The sequence below is a fragment of the Sciurus carolinensis genome, chromosome 7 (assembly GCF_902686445.1).
Source record: "Sciurus carolinensis chromosome 7, mSciCar1.2, whole genome shotgun sequence".
In the NCBI taxonomy this organism is placed as follows: domain Eukaryota; kingdom Metazoa; phylum Chordata; class Mammalia; order Rodentia; family Sciuridae; genus Sciurus; species Sciurus carolinensis.
Window position 1 is genome coordinate 3699937 of NC_062219.1, and position 25653 is coordinate 3725589.

A 25653-nucleotide genomic window follows, 5' to 3' on the forward strand; every position below is an offset into this window, starting at 1 on the left:
AGTATCTTACTCACTTCTCCTGCTGTAACAGTGGATCATAGGCCAGGTGGCTCATAAACAGCAGACATGAATTTCTCATGTTTGTGGAGGCTGCAAGTCCAAGACTGAAGTGCTGTGGATTCAGTGTGTAGGGAGACCACTTCCTGGCTCATGTGCATCTGTCTTCCTGCCATGTTCTCAGGTAGTGGAAAGGGTGAGGGAGCTCATTGGAGTCTTTTATGAAGGCATTCCTTCCCTTCATGAGGATTCTATCCTCATGGCCAAATCAACCTCCCAAATGCTCTACCTCCTGATACCTTCTTTTTGGGATTTAGGATTTCAACATAGCAATTTGTAGGGGGAGGGGACGCAAGTATTCAGTTTATAGCACTGGGTAAGAGGTATACATACGTTTCTTATACTATTCTTAGAGTATTCTATAAGCTTGAAATTATGTCAAAATAGAAAAATATTTAGAAAACAAATCTAAAGACCATGTCAAACATTCAGGTTTATATGAGAAGCAAGGTTCCTTTCTATGCTGTCACTCTTTGTCCAGTTCAACATTTGTGTCCTTGTTTTTTCTTAGTATATTGTTGCCCTTCAGGAACTGTTGGTGCCTCGGGCTAACAGGGATCATTTGATTCTTGAATTGCCTCTAAATTCTTCTAAGTGGTCTTTTAATTTTGTTTAAACACCTCATTGACTTTAACAAGTCTAGGAACACTTATTCTCCTAGCTAGAACGCCTGTTAGTTTCTTTCTGAACAAAGGATCATTAATACTTCATTCTTTACCATTGTATCTCACATTACTTTTCCCTGAGCCAAGACAAAGACTCTCCCCCTGGTTCCCAAACCGTGTTCCTCATGTGGTTGCCTGAGGTACCACAGGAAACTCACAAGAATGATCCAGGATATATTAAAATTTCATGGGCAGCAATGATATCTGTCAGACAGAACTTGACATAGTGCAAGAGTTTGGCATTAGTATGGCTACAGTCCTTTCACTGAGATGTATGTTTGTGAAGCTGTGTTTCCAGTGGTTGTAATAACAGCAAGTACTGCACAAGATCAGTGTGAGGATGGTTTTGTCCAGTGTGATCTAAGGTTTGGGAAATAGTGCAGTGCCCACCATACTTTCCTTTGGAAGTCTATCTCATCTTGAGTTATGAATGTCACAGTTATATCCAGTATAAGTTTTATACAGGTTCTAAGAATAAGGATAGTGAAGGAACTTCTTGAAGGTAAAAATACTATCCAAATACAGCTCTTAACATCTTTTATCAGTATGATATTGCAATTAGTCAAGACACAGAATTGAAAGTTTATTTAGGTCTGTTGACTTTCTTTGTAAGCTTTATCATATGGTTTCTGTAAGAACATCTTAGAAGAGTGTGATTGACATTAATCTTTGTTTCCTCTGCCTTCCCTTTCATAACACTACTGATGAGTAGCAAAATGTCTGTAAGGCTACTGGCAAATAGTAATTATGCATGTTATTGTACATTTGCATGTAATTTTATATTTTACAGTATATTATAGTTCAAATGATTTCATTTACTAGCCTTTTAATATTTGAGAATTAATATTTTATCAAATAGAAGAATAATATTAGTAAAAACATTTTACTGTTAAAATAATTATCCTATTATAATCAGTAACCAAAGCAAACAGGAAATGTTAACATATTGTATTAGGTTAAGGATTAGAATTTGAAGTCTAATATAAACAAAAATTAAAATCCAGGTCATAGATTATCATAGAAAGTTTGTACTGAAAAGTATTTTCAAGACAATATAATTCTCGCACTCTGTAGGCTCTCACATTGTTGATTGCTTCCTTTGCTGAGAAAAACTTTTTAATTTGAATCTATCTCATTTATTGATTCTTGCTTGATTTCTTGTGCTTTTGAAGTCTTGTTAAGGAAGTCTGGTCCTAAGCCAACATAATAAAGATTTGGGTCTACTTTTTCTTCTGTTTGGTCTAATTCCTAGGTCCTTGATCTATTTTGAGTTGAGTTTTGTGCAGGGTGAGAGATAGAGGTTTAATTTCATTTTGCTGTATATGGATTTCCAGTTTGCCAGCTCGATTTGTTGAAGAGGCTATCTTTTCTCCATTGTAAGTTTTTGGTACCTTTGTCTTGTATGAGATGACTGTATTTATGTGAGTTTGTCTCTGTGTCTTCTATTCTGTACCATTGGTCTACATGTCTATTTTGGTGCCAATACCATGCTGTTTTTCTTACTATTGCTGTGTAGTATAGTTGAAGGTCTGGTTTTGTGATACCACCTGCCTCAGACTTCCTGCTCAGGATTGCTTTGACTATTCTGAGTCTCTTATTCCTCCAAATGAATTTCATAATTGCTTTCTTTATTTCTATGAAACCTTTTCCACACACACTTCAGATAGAGCTCTAATCTCCAGAATTTATAAAGAACTCAAAAAACTTTATACCAAGAATACAAAGAAACCAATCAATAAATGTGCTAAGGAACTGAGCAGACATGTCACAGAAGATTTACAAGCAATCAACAAATATATGAAAAAATGTTCAACGTATCTAGTAAAAAGAGAAATGCAAATCAAAACTACCCTAAGATTTCACCCCAATTCAAATGGCTATTATCAAGAGTACAAGCAACAATATGTGTTGGTGAGGATGTGGGGGAAAAGGTACACTCATACATTGCTGGTGGAATTGCAAATTGGTGTAACCGCTCTCGATAACAGTATGGAGATTCTTTAGGAAACTTGGAATGGAACCACTATTTGACCCAGCTATCCCACTTCTTGGCCTATACCCAAAGGACTTAAAATCAGCATATTACAGTGACACAGCTACATCAGTGTTTACAGAAGCTCAATTCACAACAGCTAAACTGTGGAACCAACCTAGATGCCCTTCAACAGATGAATGAGTAAAGAAACTGTGGGATATATATACACAATGGAATATTATTCAACCATAAAGAAGAATAAAATTGTGGCATTTTCAGGTAGATGGATGGAGTTGGAAAATGTCATGCTAAACGAGGTAAGCCAATCCCAAGAAACCAAAGGCTGAATGTTTTCTCCGAGACGTGTATGATGTCACATAATGGGGTACAGGAGGGGGTAAAGGAAGAACTGAGGAAGGATGGTTTGTGTAGAGGGAAATGAGGGATGGGGAGGTGGGGGAAGGAAAGGTAATGGAATGAGACAAACATCATTATCCTAAGTATGTGTATGATTATGCAAACAGTGTGACTCCTTGTACAACCAGAGAAATGAAAAGTTGTACTCAATTTGTGTACAGTGAATCAAAAAGAGACTATGTAATTCATCCTTATTTTTTCTACGAATGAGAAAACATAAAGCCCAGAGACATGAAATGATATCTCATGATAAGCTGTGTCCCAAAACGTCTTCTTGTTCTCATTTGTTTGTGACAACCTATTTCCTGTCCAAAAGAGATAGAGAATAGCTGGTTATTGATCTTAGCACTGCCTATAGGACATTACTGAAGAGCTTATTCTCAGAATTCTCTGGTCAGACTTTGGAGACAGAGTCAACTGTATGTCACTTGTATAAGGACCCTGCTGCTGAATGATTAATAGCCCATCTTAAAACTAGCCAAATCTCCCTTCCCTGAAAAGCAAATCAAGGTATTAAGACAATGTATTTGTTTGTGTAGAAGAAATGTTGGGGATAGACTTTTAGGTGTGAAGATTTTTTGCATGACTGGATTTAGAGGTTCCAGATCTGGCACTGTGACTTTGTCTCTGTCCCTTGGCTCAGCTTTCCTTTGGGTTAGCTTAGTAGTTCTGATTAGTGGTACGAAGAGAGGTTGTGTTAGAGTAGAATATTTCATCTTGAAATGGTTCAAATAGGATCTTGTTTTTTTGATATTAGAAGAAGCATCATGAGCTTTTGGGACCCCACACAGTGCTGGATAGAGACATCAGAATTCCCAGTGTTTCTGTTTTGGGTGTAGGTTCTGCCATGACACTGTTACCTCTGTAAGCCCAGGACCTGAAAAATAGTCTAGAGCTAGAAAAAACTGGAATGTTATGACTGGGCTAAGGGGTGCAAGGAGTGGCACCCACAGGGGATAGCCCAGCAGCGATGGTCATATTCACTTATTTATTTCTGTTGTTCTCTCTGCTTGGGAAGCTCTTATGCCCGATTTCTACAAATCTCACTTCTTCACCCCTCACCCCTTTCCAACTATGTGAAGAATCTTCAGTGTGGGGAGTTTGCCAGTTTCCAAGTTAGTCTATCCCAAATGTGCATTCCAAAACTGGGGCTACCACAGGGTGGTAAGAAACCACTGGGGCTTGCTTTTGAGGTGGACATAAGTTAAAAGTATTTTGATCCTTCAATCTCCATAAGCCCTTCTGATGCACCACAGTGGCATTTGGGTCTCTTAAGAATTAGTGTCAGCATGGAGCCAGCGTCCTGTGATTCCCCCACTCCTACTGACAGTTACCCAGGCAGAGGGTTGCAGGCCTCTTTGGGGAAGGTAGTAGGAAGATCTGTTTTGTACATTTTGGCTGTGTATCAAGATCCTTTTTTTGTTTCTTTTGGTACCGGGGTTTGAACTCAGGGACACTTGACCACTGAGCCATGTCCCCAGTCCTATTTTGTATTTTATTTAGAGAAAGGGTCTCACTGAGTTGCTTAGCACCTTGGTTTTGCTGAGGCTGGCTTTGAACTTGCAATCCTCCTGCCTCAGCCTCCCGAGGCGCTGGGCTTAGGTGTGCACCCCTGCACCTGGCTTCAGGTAGATCTTTCTTGAATTAAGTTTTCCAGTCTAAGAACTGACTAAGTTCAGGGACTTCATTGAGGTATTCTGGCTTTCTGTTGTGCTCATCAAGTTAGATCTTCCTTCACTTAAGCCAGAATTTTTCTTGGTTGACAAAGGAAAAACCAAAAACAAACAAAAACTTTAGTAGGGTGCCTGGTTGCGTTTCAGGAGCACCATGATCAGGTAGCCAATGCTAAAGATCTCTCCTGGTCAAACCATTTGATTACAAGTTTGGTTCTGCCTGTTATGTTAGCGACATCTCCCCTTGTCTCTGGACATTAAGTGCTGCCACTGAGCCCCCGCCACACCATGTACCAGCTTGCTGTATTGAGGGCACACGTGTGGATGGTAGCAGTTCCCACACTCATTCTGGGCCCCACCTGGGACTCCTTACATGTGCAGGGCTTTGGTGAGGACCTTCTGTAGGATGTAACTAGACAATGGTAAATAGAATGCTATTCTCATCGGCTAAGTCTTTGAAGTTAGGGAAGTTCTGGCATTTTAATATCATTTAGTACAGGCCACTTTGGGGACAGAGTTCAGCTAGCCCAGTGCCTGCACACTGAACTCAACATCCCCACTATGCAACCATATAAAAATTGCCTTATTTACTTATTGATGCTCTTCCTGCTACAATGTCAGCACCTAGAGGACAGGATTTGGTTTTGTCTACTCTGTGTCTCTAGTGTCCAACAGAATGGCTACTCTAATAGTTGGTCAGGATGGTCACTTGTTAGATTATTGACTGCTGAGTCCATTTATTCACCCATTCCAATACAGATGTGTATTGGGCATGGTGCTAGTACTTGCACCTGTAGGAGTGAGAGGCATCTGAGTGCTCCAGGGACAGGGAGATGCCACGATTGAGACCTGAGCACCAAGGGCTGGGGAGTTAAGGAGGGAAGCGTTGGAGGCAGACAGTGACCATGTTTGGCAGTGTGGCAGTCCACCAAGGAGGAACTCATCTGTTCTACCCCGCACAGTGGGAAGTCTTAGGAGTATTTTAAGCCAAAGGGCAACAGAGTTTTATTTAACTTTTAAAGTTTATAATGTTTGTTGTTTGGAGAATAGGGTTAGTAAGGCAAGCTTGACATTAGGGAGGTGAATGAGAAGGCTGTTTTTCATTACCTTAGAGAAGAAACATCAGGGGAGGGGGTTTCTCCCTGTAGCCTGCTGTTGTCCTTGGTGCCCTCCTGCAGCCTGGTGCTGTGGTCCGGCTGTGGGCTGCTGCACTGACCATGGCCACAGTGCAAACCTCTTGCTCCTGCTCTGAACCACACAGTGGCAGCCAGTACAGTACCTGGGCAGAAATTTTCTAGCGTATCGTAGTGTCTCTCTGAGCAAACTTTTGTTTTGTTTTGTTTTTCTACTAATAAAGTTGCAGGTACTTATAAAAATTCAGAAATGAAGTTATAATTTGTGACATTTGATATTCTAAAATAAATAAGTAATTTAGATGAAGTTTATAGGTAATTCTAAGTCTTAGAATTCTGTCTTAATATATTCATTTTATATTATAGGTAATAATATTTAAATCATGCTCTATTAAATCATGCTCTTATAAAAGTGTAACAGACAGCTAGTTTTTAAGTTATATATATGTGCATTAAGTTACATATTTTATCAATTAAGATTTTTATTCTATATTATTTAACTATTTCCTTTTTGTTATTTTTTATTCAAAGTATCAAGATACAAATATGCAGGGAGTCGTGTATGAGCTAAACAGCTATATTGAGCAGCGGTTGGACACAGGAGGAGACAACCAGCTTCTCCTCTATGAATTGAGTAGCATAATCAAAATAGGTAAGAAATATTTTATATTACCTGGGTAAGATTTCACCATGTATTCTGTTCTTACATTACCAACACTGGCAGAAAATAACTAAGAGGCTGATGAAATTCATTCATTTACTTTTATTGCTGGACAAAGTTTGAAGTGAAAATATTTTATTATGAAACTAGCTGAGTGAATCAAACCTAAAAGTTCTTAAATTATCTAATCTCAAGTAAGTATCTCCCTGATGTATAAATTAAATATACTATCACTTTAATTAACACAAGAGTTCTTTGGAAAGTATTGTTGTGTTGAATTAAGTGACACATTTGTAAAGGAAACCACTGATTTTTAAAGGAAACAAGCATTTCAAATTTATTTGGGTGTATCCTAAGTAATTAATGATTTATCTTGGGAGTGAATGGGGAAGTTATATCAGAAAAGTAAGATTTTAGAAGGGTGCGCTTTTTTTAGGACCAGTGAAAACTGGATCTTTCCTATTTGGAAGTGAGAGAGCTGATGCCATGAGGAGAGTGACGTTGTCACGCATTCACCGTGTGCAAACACCTCGCCACATGGACTCCATGCTAGCTCTCCTTCTCGTGACCGCCTCGTGGGGGTTTCTGTTCCTACCCCACTTTCCTAATGAAGAAGCCACGGACAGAAGTTAGATGTTTTTCCCAAAGACACACAGATAGAAAGGAGCCCCTGAAAGACTTAGGCTGTTCCTTGCTGTGGTGATTGCTTCAGATGAGGCTGAAGCCATTTTAGATCAGTTACGTTCATGTCAGTGGATACGTAGATGTGTACACTCCTCCCTTTTGGTTGATGTTTATTTCAATTATTCATTATTATGAATATCACCTTTGGTATTTATAATACTTTAAAAATTAATTACAATTCTTGAATTTAAAAAATGTTATTCGAATATTTCAAGTTCGACAAATACATCATTGCATGGCATGTTGTGTGCTGTGTGTGTTTGAAAATGTCACAATGTTGCAGTCACTGATGAGGAATATGTGGGGATACCCTGTTATTGAGTGAAGCCATGTATGGCTTTGTCCTGTCTCTGCATGACACTGGTCATGTTAACAGATCATTCAACAGGCTCACATCTGAGTCTCACTGTAGAGAATTCATACATGTTATATTCTTCCACTGAGATTAGTTTCTTCCTTTTTTATTACTTTGGCAGCCACAAAAGCTGATGGATTTGCACTGTATTTCCTTGGAGAGTGCAATAATGTAAGTATCTATATTTAGATTTTGGTGCTCTAAATGATATAATAAGCTCTTTATTAAAAAAAAAACTGTTATATTATGACCAACAGACACATCATAATTAAGTACTAAAAGCAGTTGTATTTTAATTCCTGATGTGATTATTATCAGTCAAGAATAACATGACATTTATCATAAAATCTTGAAATTAATCACTTACATATTAATTTTTGCCTTTAAGTGACCTATATCAATCATGACCTGTCTAGAATTTGTGTTTTATACAAAAGTCATTTCAACATTGTGGGCTGTCATGCCATACAGGAGAGCCTATGCCCTTTGTATTCATGATTCACAGTAAAATAAAATGGAACAGAAGTTTAACATGGTCTGTGTGATAAGTGCTGGAAAGACAGCTCTGTCAGAGCACTAGTATGGAGCTGCTGACCTGGGTCCCCGAGCTGCTGGCTCTGTACTTCAGGACATTCAGCCCTTGAGGAGTCTCAGCTGTGGCTGTTCCTGAATTTCTGGTCTCTTTTAGGTGGAAAGCAGCCAAATGTAACTCACCTGGGCCCTTTCAAAAGTATTTCAAGATGTTTAGTCACTTGTGTTTGATTTTTGTTATGGCCTTAAAATCAGGTACTTAACATTTTAGCATAATCTTAGTCAACAACACTTTTGTTCATGGCTTAAAATTCACTTCTAAATTTATTAGACATTTACTGTGTATTTCTTATATGTTAGGCATCACTATTTGGGATGAATTTTGGAAATAATGATACCTGCATTCTCAAGTAATCAAAATGTGTACCATTGACATGTAACATGTTTATAGAAATAGAGAAGATAGTGTTCTGAGATTTCTGATACTACTATTGAATAATACAAAGAGTGAAAACAATTGTATAAAAGGTATGGGCTGCAAATGGGCTTAGCAAAGAAATTTAAGAGGGAAAAATTAAGTTCGTTTAGTGATAAATTGTTAGTATAATTTTTGATACCAGTATAAAAATGAATTCTGTAAATAACAATATGGGTGTGTTATTAGGAAGAAAGCTCAGAATTTTCGGACTCTGGTTTGTCTTTAGAACACTGCATGGGTTCCATAAGGGGCATTGCTAGCCAGTACCTGAGTCGTAACGATTTATGTCTAGGGCAGGTGGCAAAGCATGTTTCCTCTGTGTTGCAGAATAAAGCCCTGCTTCCCAATGTTAAAAAAAAAAAAAAAAATGGGCTGATTGAATTGACTACTAGCTTTTCATTCCACAACCATTGTTTCTCCTGGCATTATGATAGCTTCCTGAAGCTCGTTACCCTGCAGGACTCCAAGCTCCTTTAGTGCAAGGACCTCTGCTACAGTGTTGGCATTCCCCTGGCATTTCTCTGGGGGCCTTTCACAGAAGCAGTTGGACAAGAATATTTATTAAATTGTATCATTCAGATTTACTACCACTTCCAAGCACTCTAGCCTGTATTTTAGACAGTGGTAATATTTTAAAGTGGCTAAGCTGAAAAAGTAACAAATGGATATTACTTTTCCTGTCATTTAAATTTATTTCAAATATTTTGAGTTTTTTTAATTTATCTTTTCAATTCAAATTAAATTTATTTTAACAGGCACATTAAAGACATAAAACTATAGATCTTAATGAGATACCATGTGATGTTTCAATCCATGTATACATTGTGTGATGTTTAAATCAAGTTAAATTTATCTTACCTCCTCCAACCTTTACCCCCGCTCTCTGGTGAAGATACTCAGAATGCGTTCTTCTGCCTTTTGGAGTGCCTGTGGCTCTCTGCAGTCACCCTCTCGTGTCTCACTCCTGTCCAACTTAATCCCCCGTGACCAGTCACTCCCTGCATTGCTTCCAGCCTCTGATAACCACTGTTAACTGCTCTCCACGTCTAGGAGGCCAACTCTTTGAGGGTCCTGGTACAAGTGAGACCATACAGACCTTGTCTTTCTGGGCCTGGCTTACTTAAGAATTCCTCTTAGAAAATTATACAATTTTCCATTATTTTATAACCGACTCATTGAGCTCAGTGCAATTACAGGCCTTCGTGTCTTAATACTTCTTCTGAGATGGCCTGCAGGGCTGCCTTGAATCAGCCCTTCTTCAGATCGGAGCGGACAGGTGGCCCAACCTGGAACTCCTCGGGCTTTCTCTCTGCTAAATCTGAGACCCTGCCTGTTCAGCCCACAGAACTGAGGAGAACCCTGAGAGCGAGCCTGCTGTTGCAGGGTCATCCTTCTTAGAGCAGGAGCTGGCCCTGTGGAATGCCCTCAGCGGGGTCTCTCTCCCATCTGCCTAAAGACAGCTCTACTTCTTGCACTTTCTTGAGAGATGCTTTGGGTAGAGAGTTGGGGTGGATGAACTGGATCTTTGAAACTGGCTCCCATAAAGCTTGTTTGTTTTGATTCATTTCAGTTCTTCATCATAACTTTTTTATTCCTGAGATATATTTTCAAGCTTTCCTCTGCTTCTTGAAATTTTATTTTTTGAAGTATATTAACTGAATCTCTGTCATATTTCTTCTGAGTTACAGTTTCTTGCCTTCATTTCTTCCTCCTGCTTGAATGGTTTCTTATTTGCTCATGTGTTTCGTGGTCTCTCTCTATCCCTCCTCCCTCCCTCCCTCCCTCCTCTCCCCTCTCCTCACTCTCCTCACTCTCCCTCTCTCCTCCCTCCTCTTTCCTCTCCCCTCTCTCTCTTCTCTCCTCTCTCTCTCTCTCTCTCTCTCTCTCACTGTGAATCATGTTCTGCTTGGACTTTTAAAACGGATATTCTTGACACTTGCTCGAAGTTCCTCCCCTGCTCTGTTCCCAGTGATAGACACCCATTTGTTTCTACTAGTCACTGAAGATACCATCCAAAACCATTTTAAATTGAATGATCTGGTTGAAGATTTTTGTTTTCATACTAAAAGTAGAATGTATTTAAGTCTCAAATCAACAGGATGCACAGTTATCACTTCCCTGAGTTTTTTATTCTCCTTCTAGTACTGATTTCAAGATCATCTTGTTGCCTTGCATCGCTTTGCAGAGTCAGCGAGTTCATCCTTTAGCTGAAGCTGAGGGGATGCCCTTTTCCTTTCCTGGTCTGATGTTGAGGTCTCCTCCGAGGAGCCTTCCTGCATAGAAAGGTCCCAGTTTCTTTCTTGTCTCCTACCCACCACGGAGTACTCTGTACTGTGTGGCTATACTGTGGTTCATACCTCAAGAAGACGCCATCCTTGAGGTCTGGTTACCTTAGAGAGTTCTTTCATTTACTTGCTTTTAGAATTCTGTAGATTCCTTCCATATGTCTCAGACCAAGTATACTGTAAAGTATTTGTAAAATGCATTTTATCTAGCCTCTAAGTAGTTTTAAAATTTGTTTTTTTCAAGAGTGTCTTTCAGATTATTTAATCCATATTGCTTATAATAGAAGGTGATATACTTCTAAAATGCAGGCTAACCATATTAAATAAATATATAGACTTTTTTTTGCACAGGTAAACGGCTAAGTATTTTTTTACACTTTTTTTGTACATGAAAGGCAACATTAAAGATTATTATCAATCTTTTAAAAATGTCTTCTGGATTTTAAATTACCACTAGAAAATTTGTCTTAACTCAAATTTTAAAACAAAAAATTTAGGTTTGTGACAAAATTATAAGAAATCTAATAGATTGAATGACAATTTTAGTCTGTGTTAACAAATGCCAGTGGTTAAGAACAAGATGTGAAGAATTATAAAATTCTTGCACTTATAAGAGTGTTAATTTTGTTTTCTTCATAAATGAGTCAAATAATTTTAATTGATATAATGAAATATGATTTACATAATATTTAAGTAGGTCAAAATTCCTCAAATAGAATGAAAAAGGCCAATCAGTTATCAGAGAGGAAAAATTTAAGTAAAACAAAGTTAAGAAGCTTAGAAAAAAAAAACTAAATCATAAAACATACTAGAAGCATTTATAATTGTGCAAATCATTATATAATTATAACAAAATCATAAGTGAGCTAGACCCAGCTATTAAAAAGAAACAACAAAACTCCAAATCCAAAAACCTTTTCGATTAAACACAAAACAAGCTGGGCACAGTGGTGCATGCCTGTAATCCCAGCAACTTGGGAGGCTGAGGCAAGAGGATCTCAAGTTCAAAGCCAGCCTCAGCAATTTAGTGAGACCCTAAGCAACTTACCGAGACCCCATCTCAGAATAAAAAATAAAAAGAGCTGGGAATGTGGCTCATTGGTTAAGGGCCCCTGGGTTTAACCCCTAGTACCCAAAGAAAACAAAACTGTCTTCTATTACAGGAAAACACAGATATAAGAAAAACAGATGCCCTACGATCAGTGACGATATTAAACTCAAGCATTAATTTAGAGAAGATCACTTTTATGTGTGAAAGATTTAGTATACATGAAGGTGGAGCTGTAATGAAGTTTGTACACTTCAATACAAGTTAGTTATTTTATTGATTCAAATTTATGAAGCAGAACAATTCAAGAAAACAAGAAAAATGAATGGAAATACAATAGTATTTTTAGTTTTTGACACCTAACCAAAACGATTAGAGAGGATTAGTAATATCATCACTTAGGCTTATCCAAATAATATATATGGAAATAGTATATTATTTTAGAATTTGCCAACTTGGTCTTTTCTGGACTTGCCCCCTAACTCTGATGCATTTATTCCATTTAGGAGTTCTTAGGATTTCCACAAGGCTAAAAACAAAGGAAATGAAATCTTGGAAATTAAATAATATACTAAGAAACTCCTTGTACAAAGAAAACTGCCAAATATATTTAAATGAATATTTAGAGAGTAATATTTAATAAAATTAATTATAGTATTACTAAATCTATCTCTCTGGACAAGTTGTTCATACTGGAATATATGTCTCCTTAAACTGTTAAGACATTTTGTATGTATTTTTGAAGCATTAATAAATAAGAGAACAAAAATAGGTTAACTGATTATGTCAGTGCATATTTGGGGACAAATAAGGTAGACACTATCCTGGGCACTAAAACATCTCTGCCCTCTTGGGGTTTATGCATTTAACCCTTGTAGAGAGAAAAAAGAAAATCTGTGTAAGCAAAGAAATCTTAGACAACACAGATAAACTTTTAACTAAAAGAGAGAAAGCATAATAATATATGTTTATTAAAAAGTAAAACAATAGATATAGTGCAAATGATCAATTTTTAGGGGATATTTTCAGCAATAAATATAAAAATGTAGGACAGTTTTCAGGGAACATATAAATTGCCCTACTAATACTTATGACAATGGATACCTTAATTGTCTAGTGCCGAGGAACAAATTGAAAATAGTGTTGAAGCATTGCCTTTCTAAAACCAGCAGCACTTTATTAGATAGACTGGGTTTGAGCAGCAGCTGTGGTGCAGCTCGGTGCCAGCCAGGGACACTGGTGAACCGGACAGCCTCAGTTCCCACCTGCTGCCACGCAACCCTTTGGAATGCCTGTGCACACCACACCATTTCAGAACCTGAACAAAGGAGGTCTACTTCCTAGCAAGTAGTTTAACTTCGAACCACTTTTGGTTCTGGAGTTGGATATGTATTCACCACTTAATAATTGTGAGCTTGGCAGATTCCTAAACTTTGTAAACCTTAATATTCTCTATTGCTTCGGTGTTATATCAAAGATGCTGTTCATTCAATAAATCATTTTAAACAACTGTGGATTACCAAGAAACTATGCTAAACTGCTGAGTATACAAAGAGTAAATAAGACCTCAGTGCAGGAGAGAAAGAGATCAGCAGTTACCCAATCCGTAGTCCTGTATGCTGACAGTGAGCAGGGCACAGCGGATGCCCTGGGATCTTGAATTTGAAGGGGTTGCTTCATGTAAAAGTAGAATTGATGATGAGCTAATATCTGAGGGGGTATTTGAAGACCTATCTCATAGTAGATGAGAAGGGGGCAAGAGAAATTATTTGAGAAATCCGGAGGTATTCAAGGAAACAATATCATTTTGTGTCTGGGCACATAACAGTGTCTGACATACACAAGGTACCCTTGAGATATGTTTTGGACAAAATTAATTTTCTGTGATTAAATTTTTGCTTCAGTTTTAATGTTTTCATTCTTTTCATTCATTTATACTCAGTCACACATTCTGACATATATTCCACATGATATATAGCATACTTTGTATTATTAGTATACTTTGTCTTGTGTTATCCATGAGTTGCTTATAAAAGCTATAAACTTTATGAACTCTGATTATACTTAAAATTTTCACTTTTAAATGTTACTGAAAGTTTTTCGTATTTTGATTATTTTTGAAATAATTTCTCCATAATTTATAGGATTTATTATTTAGCTTAGTTTAGCAGTTTTTTGTTATTTTTTAAAAAAATGTTTGAACATGAACAATTAAATGCCCATAAACCCCCTAGATTCTTACAATATTAAGCTATAAGAGACACTCGAAAATAATCAGATCTTTTCATATTACTAATGAGTTAACAAACGTGTCTCGTGTGGCTAAGTGACTGTTCAGGTTCATACAGCTCCTAGTCAAAATCTAGTCAACCCTAGTCTAAACCTCCAGAAAAATGTCTTTTCTGGAGTCATATTCCAGAGGCTCCATTTCAAAGTTTTTATGCTTTTCGCAAAGATGAGATGTGCTCTTTCTACTCACACTACCTCTTCCAAGTCATAGACTTTTCCCTTTTCATATTACTTTATTATTACCCCCAGACTGGGAAGAATAATTTCAATTAGTTTTGCGACTTGGGGTACAAATTAGAAAAAAATAGGAGAGCAGAGGAATCCAAATTTTATCTGTAACAATCATAAACGGTTACCTGAATATATTGTATTCTTTGTACTTAGAGCTGGTAGCCTATAGTAATTGTGAATTTTTTTAAATACATAATAAACTCTAGCAGGTCTATTTTTAAGAACTGTGCAAAGTTCACTGTCCATATGTCAAGTCTGGATGAGAGTGGGAGAGGAGTAGCTCACAGTCATCTGCGTAGAGTCTACATTTGTTTACCATCCAGTGCCATCTAGTGTCATGTAGGGAAAATAACAGTAAGCTTTTTTTTTTTTTTTTTTTTTCTTAAAATATATTTCTGAAATTTAACCTGTGGGGAATAGACCTCTTAACAGTGAAGTTAAGTTTTACGAATCAAGTGATCTTTGAATTGTATATGGAAAGAAAGATGCCAGCATACATTTATCAGGTGAAACATCAGATTTTTCCCTTTCATTTAAAAATGAATCTTATGGATAAATTGGACATTGTGAACATATACACATGAGAGTATTGCTGTGTTACAAAATGTTGTTTGGTGATGTTCTTATTCATTCTCCTTTGAAAATAATAAGCATAATATTTTTTGTAGTCTTTTTGATTTGAATATCCCAGTCAAATCCTTAGGTCAAAAATTATATTGATAGATTATGAAAAGTAAAATCCCCATTTCCTTTGTAAATTTCTTTAGAATTTACTTAGTCATTTATTAATGCATTAATGCAGACTCTTCACCAATGAAAATGCAAAATATGTTTTATAAAATAAGTTATGATTATTCTGAAATATTAAGAACTAAGCTGAGATTTGTCTTGCCAAATCATAAAATATACTTTAAACTTATAATAACTTAAACAATGTGTTACACAAAAAAATGTAGTGATAGAGAATTGAGAGTTAAAAACCAGACCCACGTGTATGTGAAGATTGAGTGTGTGTTGAATGTGGCAGTTCATCAGTGGCTTTCCATTGGACTATTTCTGTTAAATAAAGGTAGACTTAATCAACATTTTCCCAACCCCGAATGTGTGTAGTAGTCACCCCTGATTTAGAGGTTCATTATTAATGTTTTGTATCTGCAATAATAACTACCCATAATTTCTTTCAACTACAAAAACCATACAGGTTGTGTTGTACCAAAACATGTAATTCTAACAGTGAATGGTCCTCAGTTAGAAATAAAAGGAGATTTTGAACAGGCAAAGTGTATTGAAGGAAGAAAAGAGAAAGAGTAGGGAGCCACTACTATAGAAGAGAGTATATAGGTGTGGAAACACGTCAGGGACAGGGGTGCATTTCTAGGCCACCCCTCATTTGCCCTTCTGCTGGAGTTTTTGGCATTTAAATAGCAATGTTTCCAATATTTTGTTAGCAGTTCCTCTCAGATCTTCATTTCTGTTTGATAAATATATGAACAGAACAGAAAGCGTGAACTCATCAGCAAAACAAGTGTATAGTTTCCACTGTTAAGAATTATTTACTTTTTGATAATTTGTTATCTGCATGGAGATGTTTTCTAGATTATAGGAAATAATTGAAAGATACCTAAACCTTTTATTTCTAACTTGCCTAATAATCTATGAAATGCCCTTCTACCCATCAGTATAGTGTTTGCTTATCTGTTTCTTGTGCATCATACAGGAACCCTACATAGAGGTAGAGAGGATATTATGTTATTAAATCAATGTTCATTTAATAATTTAGGAACATATAATATATTCTACCATTATTGAATTATGTAGCTGAATATAATTTGAATATATAAATTGAACTTAAAATAGTAAAGGCTAACATGTGTTACATGTCTTCAAACAGACAGAGCCAACACTGTGACCAAAAGAACGAAAAATAAAACCCAAAGCTACTGTAGGAAGTTTGCAGCAGATTGTATTTTCCATTACTGTTCATAGGACATTCTTCTGGAAGAGTTATCTGAACCCCTCAGTTCAGTTTAAGTTCATTTCCTGCAATTCTGTCCTTGGTAGAGAAATGGAACAGTTGCTCAGCATCCTTCTTATAACTGATTTCCTCACAGTTTGAGAAAATAATTGGCAATTCAGATTTTCTTCAAGTTGAATAGACCATAGCCTTGTAGCTTTTTTCTTGCAGCCATCTCTTCTTCCTGCTCCTGAATCATTTCTCTCTCCTCCTCACTTGTAAGAAAGGATGGCATCTGACTTGTATTTGGCCAGTGACAACTAGGTCACATGTATATGGGTGTATAATGAAATTATAGTAATTTTAAAAACAGTGGCACTGACTACTAGGCTTTTAAGAAATGAATAAGGTAAAACAGTATGATCTCTTGAGATTTTTGATCTCTTAAGAGTATACCTTGTACTTAAACATATACAGTTTAATCCTATTTTGAAGAACCATTTATACATATTTTTCACATGCATTGTACTAAACAGAAAATACTCATTAAGCACAGTCATAACATACTTGGGAATATAAACATGTTGACTGTAGCTGCTGTCCTTTGTAATGGTGATATATTGAAAGCTGCTTGGGTTAATCCTAAGCTCTGCTTTCCTGCTCCCTACTAACTTAACCAAGGAACTCAGGTTTATAGGGCTCATTCTCCTGTGATTGTAAGATTCTCAAAGAACGAATGTTTTAATATTACAGAGTTTGAAAACTACTTCTCTGATAAGTTATTAAGTGCATTTAGCTCAGGGTCTCAACCTTAGAACTACCTCAGTTGCAGCAAGCAGTAGTAGGAGTGTGTTTAGGTTAAGAGGATCCTCTGACCCTTCCTGCTTCCAAGTCTTTAACCATTAATTACAGCAGTCCAGCCTGAGGAGAGTAAGTGAGGTGAAGGGGAGTTTGCCTGGAGTGAGTAGCTGACCCTGAGGCAACCACACCAAAACATTCCCACAAACCCCAGATGATTCATTTTGATTGTCAGTTCTTACTTAGTGGACAATAGTTTTAAACTGTGATTGGATTTTGGATTTTAACTGATCCTTATTATTTGAAAATGAATTTATTTTTTAAAAAATCATTCTCCACTCAGTCATTTGGAAAGACCACCAAGATTGGTTTTTCACAGAAGGGCAAATTTTTCATTGAGAATATTCTGAATCTGCAATTTTATGGGACAGTCAGTTTAAGCCATGTGAATAAATCTGAGAAATATTTTTAATGATAGTGAAAAGTGTAACCAGATCCCTTGCTGCTGGTCCTGTCTTCAGGTGTACCTGTCAGATCTCAAGGGAGTTGGATCCAGTGTGAGTTTTACTGAGCCCAATGACAGATACACTTTTTCTCATTTTCCACATTTCAGGTATCAAAATAGAGGCTATTTTACGAGATTTTTCTGTGTCTGCACATCCTTTAAGTCCCATCTCAAACCTGTGTGCTGTGTGAATTAGTCACAGGAGCAACAGTTCTCCCCACATGTCTGCTAATGGGCTCGCAGACTGTTGATGACTTGTGGGGAATAGCGCGGTACAGAAGAGACTGTGCAACGTGTTCCCTTCTTCCTCCTAGAGTCTCTGCGTGTTCACGCCACCCGGCATAAAGGAAGGAAAGCCTCGACTCATCCCCGCCGGGCCCATCACCCAGGGCACCACCATCTCTGCTTACGTGGCCAAGTCCAGGAAAACACTGCTGGTGGAGGACATCCTTGGGGTAAAGGGCTTTTCACTCTTTGTGACATTTTTAGTCTGAAAGATTCAATTAAGTAAGATGATGTATCATTTTGATGTGTAATTTGAGCCATTTCATTACAAAAACTAAAGCAAAATTAATAAATTTATATGTAAATTAATTTTCATACTCAGAAAATCAAATTGTTTTTTGTTTTTTCGAGTGTGTGTTTGTGTGTGTGTGTGTGTGTGTGTGTGTGTGTGTGTGTATGTGTGTGTGGTACTGGGGATTGAACCCAGGGATGGTCTACCACTGAACTACATCCCAACCCTTTTTATTTTCTATTTTCTATTTTAAGACAGGGTCTTGCTAAATTGTTGAGGCTGGTCTCAAATTTACATTCCTACTGCCACAGCCTTCCGAGTTGCTGGGACTACAGGCGTGTGCCACTGTGCCTCCACCAGAAAATTAATTCTTGTATACTAACTAGTAGCTAGATTGGAAGACTTTGTACTTCCATATGTGCCAATATGATTAACGTTAAAATATATATTTATAGTCATGTTTGTCATGTAAATGAAATGATCAGTCTTTCATGCTTCATGTCTTGCCAGGGTGTGCATAAATGAGTTATCTCTTTCTTTATGATAAACTACCCCAAACTTTAGTAGCACCATGTGGTAGCCACTTGCTGTTTCTCATGAGTCTCAGGACTGGCCCCTTTTGCTGATCTCGCTGTTGGCCAGCAGTTATTTGCTGGCTGTCTCTGGGGGCCTCACCTCTCCTCTGTCTTCCCTCTGTTAAGGCTAGCTTGGCATGTTCTTAGGATGTTAGCAGGAGTCCCAGAAGAAATGAAAATGTGTGAGTTTTCAGGCCTCTGCTTATCTCAGACTGGCTGCCCTCCCATTAGCCAGAGCAGATCACAGGAACAGGCCCAGACTTGGTGTTCAAGGGGTAGTAAAAGAGAACATGACTGTGGAGAGACATGACAAATTGGAACCCTTCACTCAGCCTTCCACATTGCGTATTTACAGACCTTTTAATGAAATGTTACTACAAGGAGTACAGACTTTAACTTGGAGTCTAAACTTAGGTGTTAATGTTGGTTTTGCCACTATAAAACCTTGAACAAATCAGGTAACTTGTTGCTTTATAAGAGAGGAGAGAGAAAATGAATGTGAGACCAAGGAAGGAGAGAGGTTAAAAGTAGATTCTATATAGGTTCTCATTTGAAAATGTTCTATTATATATGCAAGACTTCCAAAGATCTGTGAACGACAAGGAGAGATTCATGCTTTTCTTGATTCCTGAAAAGTTGTGATTCATGCCTAATAGCTTCCTTCAGACAGTAGAAATGGAACCCAGAGACCTGGTATTCTTGATCTGATTCATTCCATTTCCCTATACTTCCTTTGAGTGATTTTGCTATGGTAGAAAATGATTAAAGTCAGAGAACCAGTTTCCATTGCTATGATAAGTAATTGATAATTATTAGATGATTTGAAGTGCTTAATGTGGGCCTTTGAGGTCAGTGAGAATGACTATTATTAACATGCTCTTTTATAACCTTAAAAATAGAAGAAAAGAAATATTTATACTTAATTGTCTTCATGTGATGTTTACATCTGTATTAATTTTTACTCTTGTTATACTGTGAAGCCGTGGGACAGTTATGGCACAGAAGGAGATGAAAAAATGTCAACCTTTGCCATTACTTTTATTATTATTGCTCTAAATTTACATGTCATTTATTTATTAAATTTATATAATACAAGGATAAAGAAGCATTAAAGCAGTATTGGGGTATAGGTTCCACATTACAAAAAATAAACCTTTTAAACAAGTTTATTGTAACTGTCATGATTTGGTTTCCCATAGGAAAGGCCTGCTTATTACCAGTTATAAATATCGTGGAAGTAAGAGCCATAATATAATGATTCTGTTTTTTTCACTGAATTTATGTCTTTTCCCTCTTTTCAGGATGAACGATTTCCAAGAGGCACTGGACTGGAATCAGGGACTCGCATCCAGTCTGTTCTCTGCTTACCAATTGTCACTGCGATTGGTGATTTGATTGGTATTCTCGAGCTGTATCGGCATTGGGGCAAGGAAGCCTTCTGCCTCAGTCATCAGGAGGTGAGCCTGAGGAACTGCCGCTTAGCACTTTAGGTCACCAGATCCTGATGACACCAGTGAATATTTAAAATCACAATTTGCTTAACAGTGTGTTGATACTGATACTAATACTAATAGTTTTAAAGACCTGATTTTTGTCCTGCAGTTGTTTATAGTAGAGACTCTTTAGATTAGAAATGTAGTCTTTTTTTTCCGTAAGAAAACATTTTAACAGCTCGACATGGGGGCACACGCCTGTAATCTCAGCAGCTCAGGAGGCTGAGGCAGTAGGATGACGGGTTCAAAGCCAGCCTCAGCACCAGTGAGGAGCTAAGCAACTCAGTAAGACCCTGACTCTAAATAAAATACAAAATAGGACTGGGGATGTGGCTCAGTGGTTGTGTGCTCCTGAGTTCAATCCCTGGTACCAAAAACAACAACAACAACAACAACAACAAAAAACAAAAAACCCCACAACAGCAAAAAACATTTTAACAATAAAAAGTATGACATAATGTGAACCAAACAAAGTAGTAGAATAATTTTGAAGATTTTTTTGTATGCTCTTATTGTGTTTGTCTTCTTAAAAATATCCTCTTCCTGGATTGTGTCTTGAGAAAAGTTTCTAGTGTCAGATACATCAGGAAAATCATGAGTTCTCTTTCCCATTTGTTGACTTGGAATGAACTCATTAACGTAAACCCTACTTCTAACATGGTGTGCCTCCCACATCCAGGATGGACCAAGCCCTGCAAGTGGTTTGACCCCATCAATGGTCTTGCTACTCCAGCTGTCCCTCACTCCTCCACACACTGGACCTTCGGGTGTGGCACTGTGGGTCAGAGAATCTGCTTGGAGTGTGTGGCCCTGTCCCCCTCACCACGCCTCCTTCACACGCCTCCTCAGAGCTCACCGCCTCAGGGAGGCCTGCCCTGAACCCTTGCTGTGCGTTTGAACAGCTCCGTCCAGTGTCCCTTTGCTCTGCCCACTTCGTTTTCACCGTGGCACCTGTCACCCATGCACGCCCTGGGACCTTTGCTCTCCTTTCTTGCTCTCCCCACTCCCAACACTAAAAACCATTTTGTTGTTGGTGTTACTTACTGATAAGTCTCGTAGAATAGTCCCTGGCACCCAGAAGATATGTGTTAAATGATTCAATGGTGAAAGAAGAATAGCAAGTCATTTGAGAACTTGCCAGCTAGTATATATGCAGATATTGACTTCTTAGAAAGTCTTATCATTTTAATGTGGTCCATAGAGGCCTTTTCAATAGTACTTTTGTTAAAGTGAAAAATAATCATTTTATGTTAAAATAATTTGACTATAGCCCTCTTATAAATCAATTATGTCCCATTTTATCAAAAATTAAAATGGACAAGAGAGCATTAAAGTCAATTAAATAGAAGAGGAAATATAAGATAAACTTTGTTAATATTTGGTATATTTGGCAAAATGTACAAATGCTCAAGGACCTCAGAAAATTCTTCATTTTGGGATGCCTATGACTAATAAAAACTTGTTTTATATATATATACATATATAAGCATATATGTGTATGGGCTTTAAAATTTTGTTTTAATTTTTAATTTTTTTAGGTTGCAACAGCAAATCTTGCCTGGGCTTCAGTAGCAATACATCAGGTGCAGGTGAGTTTTTAGGATGTTTTTCAGGGCCTTCCTAGGAGAAAACATTTATTTTCACTGAAGGATTGGAGACTGGAGTAGAGGTTAATATGTGACCTCATGTTTAGTTTGGGATTTTAGAATATTTTGTTATTTCTTAAAATGTTTATTTAATCCTTCTGTTCACTTATTCTTTGCCTTAAACATCTTGCGATTGCATGTATAGTAAAAATAAGATGTTTAACACAATGTTTAGCACACTTAAGTACTCAATAAACATTAATAGTTATTGGCATTATTATTACATTATAAACCAAGTGATTGTATTACTAATAGTATCCTAGGCATTTTATTCTCTGTAAGCCAAAATCATTTGTAACTAATAGCCACTGTTTTACATGGCAGGTATGCAGAGGTCTTGCAAAACAGACTGAATTGAATGACTTTCTCCTTGATGTATCAAAGTAAGTGCTCATTTCTAGGGGTACAATGCCCCTTCATGATTAGTGGTTTGAGTGCAGGTCCTGGGGGGTAGGTCACTATCTGCTGCCTCCAGTAACTAAAGATCAGCCTTTATTATATGAGTAACTGGAAAAAAAATTGTATTTTGGATTATAAAATCATATCCTCATACATGTTTATCTTGTAAGCAAAAGATTGAAGATGTATATGTGATGATCTTAATTTTCAATTTGATATTCATTTTCTTAAAAGACTCTTAGAACACATTAAAGCTAAGTATTTTTTACAAGAGAATACAGACAACAGGAGAGAAAATGATATATTTAATTTTTTTTCCCTAGGAAGTTCTTTCCAGAATTTTCCAATGATGTCAGTTTAAACAAGATTACTAATATTTTATTTTTAACTTTTCTGTGTGTAGTGTCTCAGACACCTTTTTGAGAAAATGTTCCATTTCCCTGAATTTTGCTATAAAAACTCCCTCGGGCTAGTAATAAAAGCATTTACACATACATATTGATTGAATTCCATTTTCCTATTGGTTTTGCCTGCTACATGGGAGATCTTCTGTATATCTGACTTCTCATGAATCACTGAAACCTAAAACATGCCCCAGGACAAGGTAACTTGGGGTCATTTCCTCTCAGGCATGTACTAAAGAGCTGGTCACCTGTTTGCCCTGGCCTCTGCAGCAGCTGGGAGGTGTATTATCTCTGCACATCTCTGCAGTGACATGTAACAGTCTTACCACCAAGAAGAAGCTTTTTTTGGTCACCTATGCTGACTTAGGAGAACAGAATTCAACATTAAATCTCCAGGATTCATGATTTTATTACTTCAAAACACATAGAAAGGAAACTTCTGTATCTTCCTTGGCTAATGTATTTTCATATTTTGCAGGTGTTCCAAAATCAAACAAATTTGTCTCATGTGACACTTTATTCCCTCCTGTTTTTCCCCAATGGGAAATTCATTTGCATCACCATCTTCTTTAGGTAGTCTATTCTTTAGTGTACAGAGTAGTCAAGTGCATTCTAAGTCTCAGTGATTTCAAGCTGAATAATTTATCCTTTATATCAAAGTCATCTTAATTGTGAGAATATTGCTAAATGTTTATGTACCTAAACTGAAAGTAGTATGTTCATTTAGCCTTTGCCCATTGACACATCTTTCTGGGGTTTGCATTTTAATAAATATGCCATATACCTTTAAAACATATACTTGCCATTTATAATAATTAGAATGTGTTTTATTTATATAGTCATTAGATTTTAATCATTATTTGGATTCTGATGTTTCTTCTCAAATGAATTACATTGCTTTCTCAATAAGATTAAAGTAACTTTTAACTCCAGCTTTTCAGTGATAATTTACATTTTAACCACATTGATGAGATTTAGAAAATTCATTTTTATTTCAGGTCATTAAATAAAAATTATTTCATGGGAATATTAAATATGGTTGCCCCAATTTTAGTCCTGCTTAGTGTTAGTGAAATTCTTCAACGTTTCTCTCCACTTCAGTACTTAGCAATAAAGTAATTACTGAATGTAACCTCTGGAATTAGTCCTTCTGTGAACACAGTGATAAAGTGTGATTTATATCTTTCAAATAATATTGTTTTTCCTATAAAAAATACATATTTTTACATTTATAGACAAATACAGAAAATGTGTTTCAAGTTTAATATGTACTGTGATCTAAATAAGGTTACTTATCAGACTTTATGTTCCTTTTTTTCAGAACATATTTTGATAATATAGTCGCAATAGATTCTCTACTTGAACACATAATGGTAGGTAGTCTTTTGTCTTGCAAATGATTCTATTTAACCATTTGATCCATAGTCTTAATGGTGTTCTTTGTGTATTAGACATAAATGCTCTATTAAATATGAAAATATGGTGCTTCAGAATATATGTACATCTGTTTGTCATGTCTGTTAAAATCTGGGGGAGGAGGTTTGGATTAAAATTTTTGAAAACATCTCAGATTTTTGTTATTTAATGGAGAGCTGTACTTTGTTTTTTTTTTTTTTTTTTTTTTTTTTTCTTTTTATTGTAAACAAATGGGATACATGTTGTTTCTCTATTTGTACATGGCGTAAAGGCATACCATTTGTGTAATCATAAATTTACATAGGGTAATGTTGTTTGATTCATTCTGCCATTTTTTCCCTTCCCCCCCTCCCCTCCCACCCTTCCCCTCCATCTATACAGTCCTTCCTTCCTCCATTCCTGCCCCCCTCCCTAAACCCAACTCCAACCCCAACACTAACCCTTCCCACCCCCATTATGGAGAGCTGTACTTTGAAATGACTTTTGGTTCCTCTTTATATTTTCCCAGAATATCTTACATGTAGGTCATATTAGGGATTCCCGATAATTCTCCATCTTAAATTTTCTTCTGCATGGTTTTTGTCTAATTGTTTTTCTCCTGAAAGGTTAGCAGGCACCGTGACCTGGAAGCTCTGTGAGGTAGAGCTCTGGCCATGTTCCCCAGTGCTCATGCTTGGAACCTTCCCTCTCTGAATGGCTTCAGTCCCCACACACCACGTGTGGTACCCCATGGATGACACCACTTGTGCCCTGCCCTGTGCTTTGCTCATTTTTCTTCTCACTTTTCTGATCTATTTCAAAGTACAGTTATCTTCTGCAATAAGGGTTTCTCCATCTGGAAGTTTACTGGTGCCCAGTGATCTGCTTTTCTTTGACCTCATAACAGACAAGTATAGACTGTGCTGTGTTCAGTGTGCTAAAGAGACAGTATTTGCTAAAGGCTGTTAGAAATACTTGGAATTATTAAGTTCAAAGTATTCTTTATATTATCAGTTATCTTGATGGTTTTACCTGGACATAAAAGAGAATAATTGATGGATATTAAAAAATAGCTTTGTCTTATTCTGGCAAAATTTAATGAATTTGTAAATCAGGGAATTAGAATTAAGAAGAAAAAAATGTAAAGATATAATGTGAACCAACAGGGCTTATACTATAAGAAGCACTTACTAATCAATAAATTAGTCCTTTATTATTACTACATTTAAAAAAATAGCTTTATTTAGAGGTGAAAGCACATGGAAGGGACTACAAAAAGAAAAACCTCATGGACCAGAGATGTTTTATTCAGCACTGGAGGGGCACATCTTTGGGAGCAAAGATGGTTGGGCCACCAGAGGGTCTGGGTTTTATAGCAGAACCAGGTCATAGGAGGAGTAGGCCCTTTTGATGGGTTGGGGGCAGGGAAGAGTTTTGGTGGTGGGATCATTTAGGGAGGGCAGGTAGTAGAATAGGAATGTAAAT

The 25653-nt window shown here is 36.9% G+C and overlaps 1 protein-coding gene across 4 annotated transcripts in view; it reads left to right on the forward strand.

Moving 5' to 3' along the window:
- Positions 1–25653, forward strand: part of Pde10a (phosphodiesterase 10A) — a 289793-nt gene that overhangs the window by 186426 nt on the left and 77714 nt on the right. For 3 of the 4 annotated variants that reach the window (XM_047559021.1, XM_047559022.1, XM_047559024.1), the window contains 7 exons: positions 6452–6572; positions 7742–7791; positions 18054–18194; positions 20133–20288; positions 21863–21913; positions 22295–22353; positions 24095–24146. In XM_047559021.1, coding sequence (XP_047414977.1) covers positions 6452–6572; positions 7742–7791; positions 18054–18194; positions 20133–20288; positions 21863–21913; positions 22295–22353; positions 24095–24146 — 630 coding nt within the window. Of the gene's footprint in view, positions 1–2976; positions 3015–6451; positions 6573–7741; positions 7792–18053; positions 18195–20132; positions 20289–21862; positions 21914–22294; positions 22354–24094; positions 24147–25653 lie in introns of all 4 variants that reach the window. The other variant, XM_047559023.1, reaches the window with a different exon arrangement.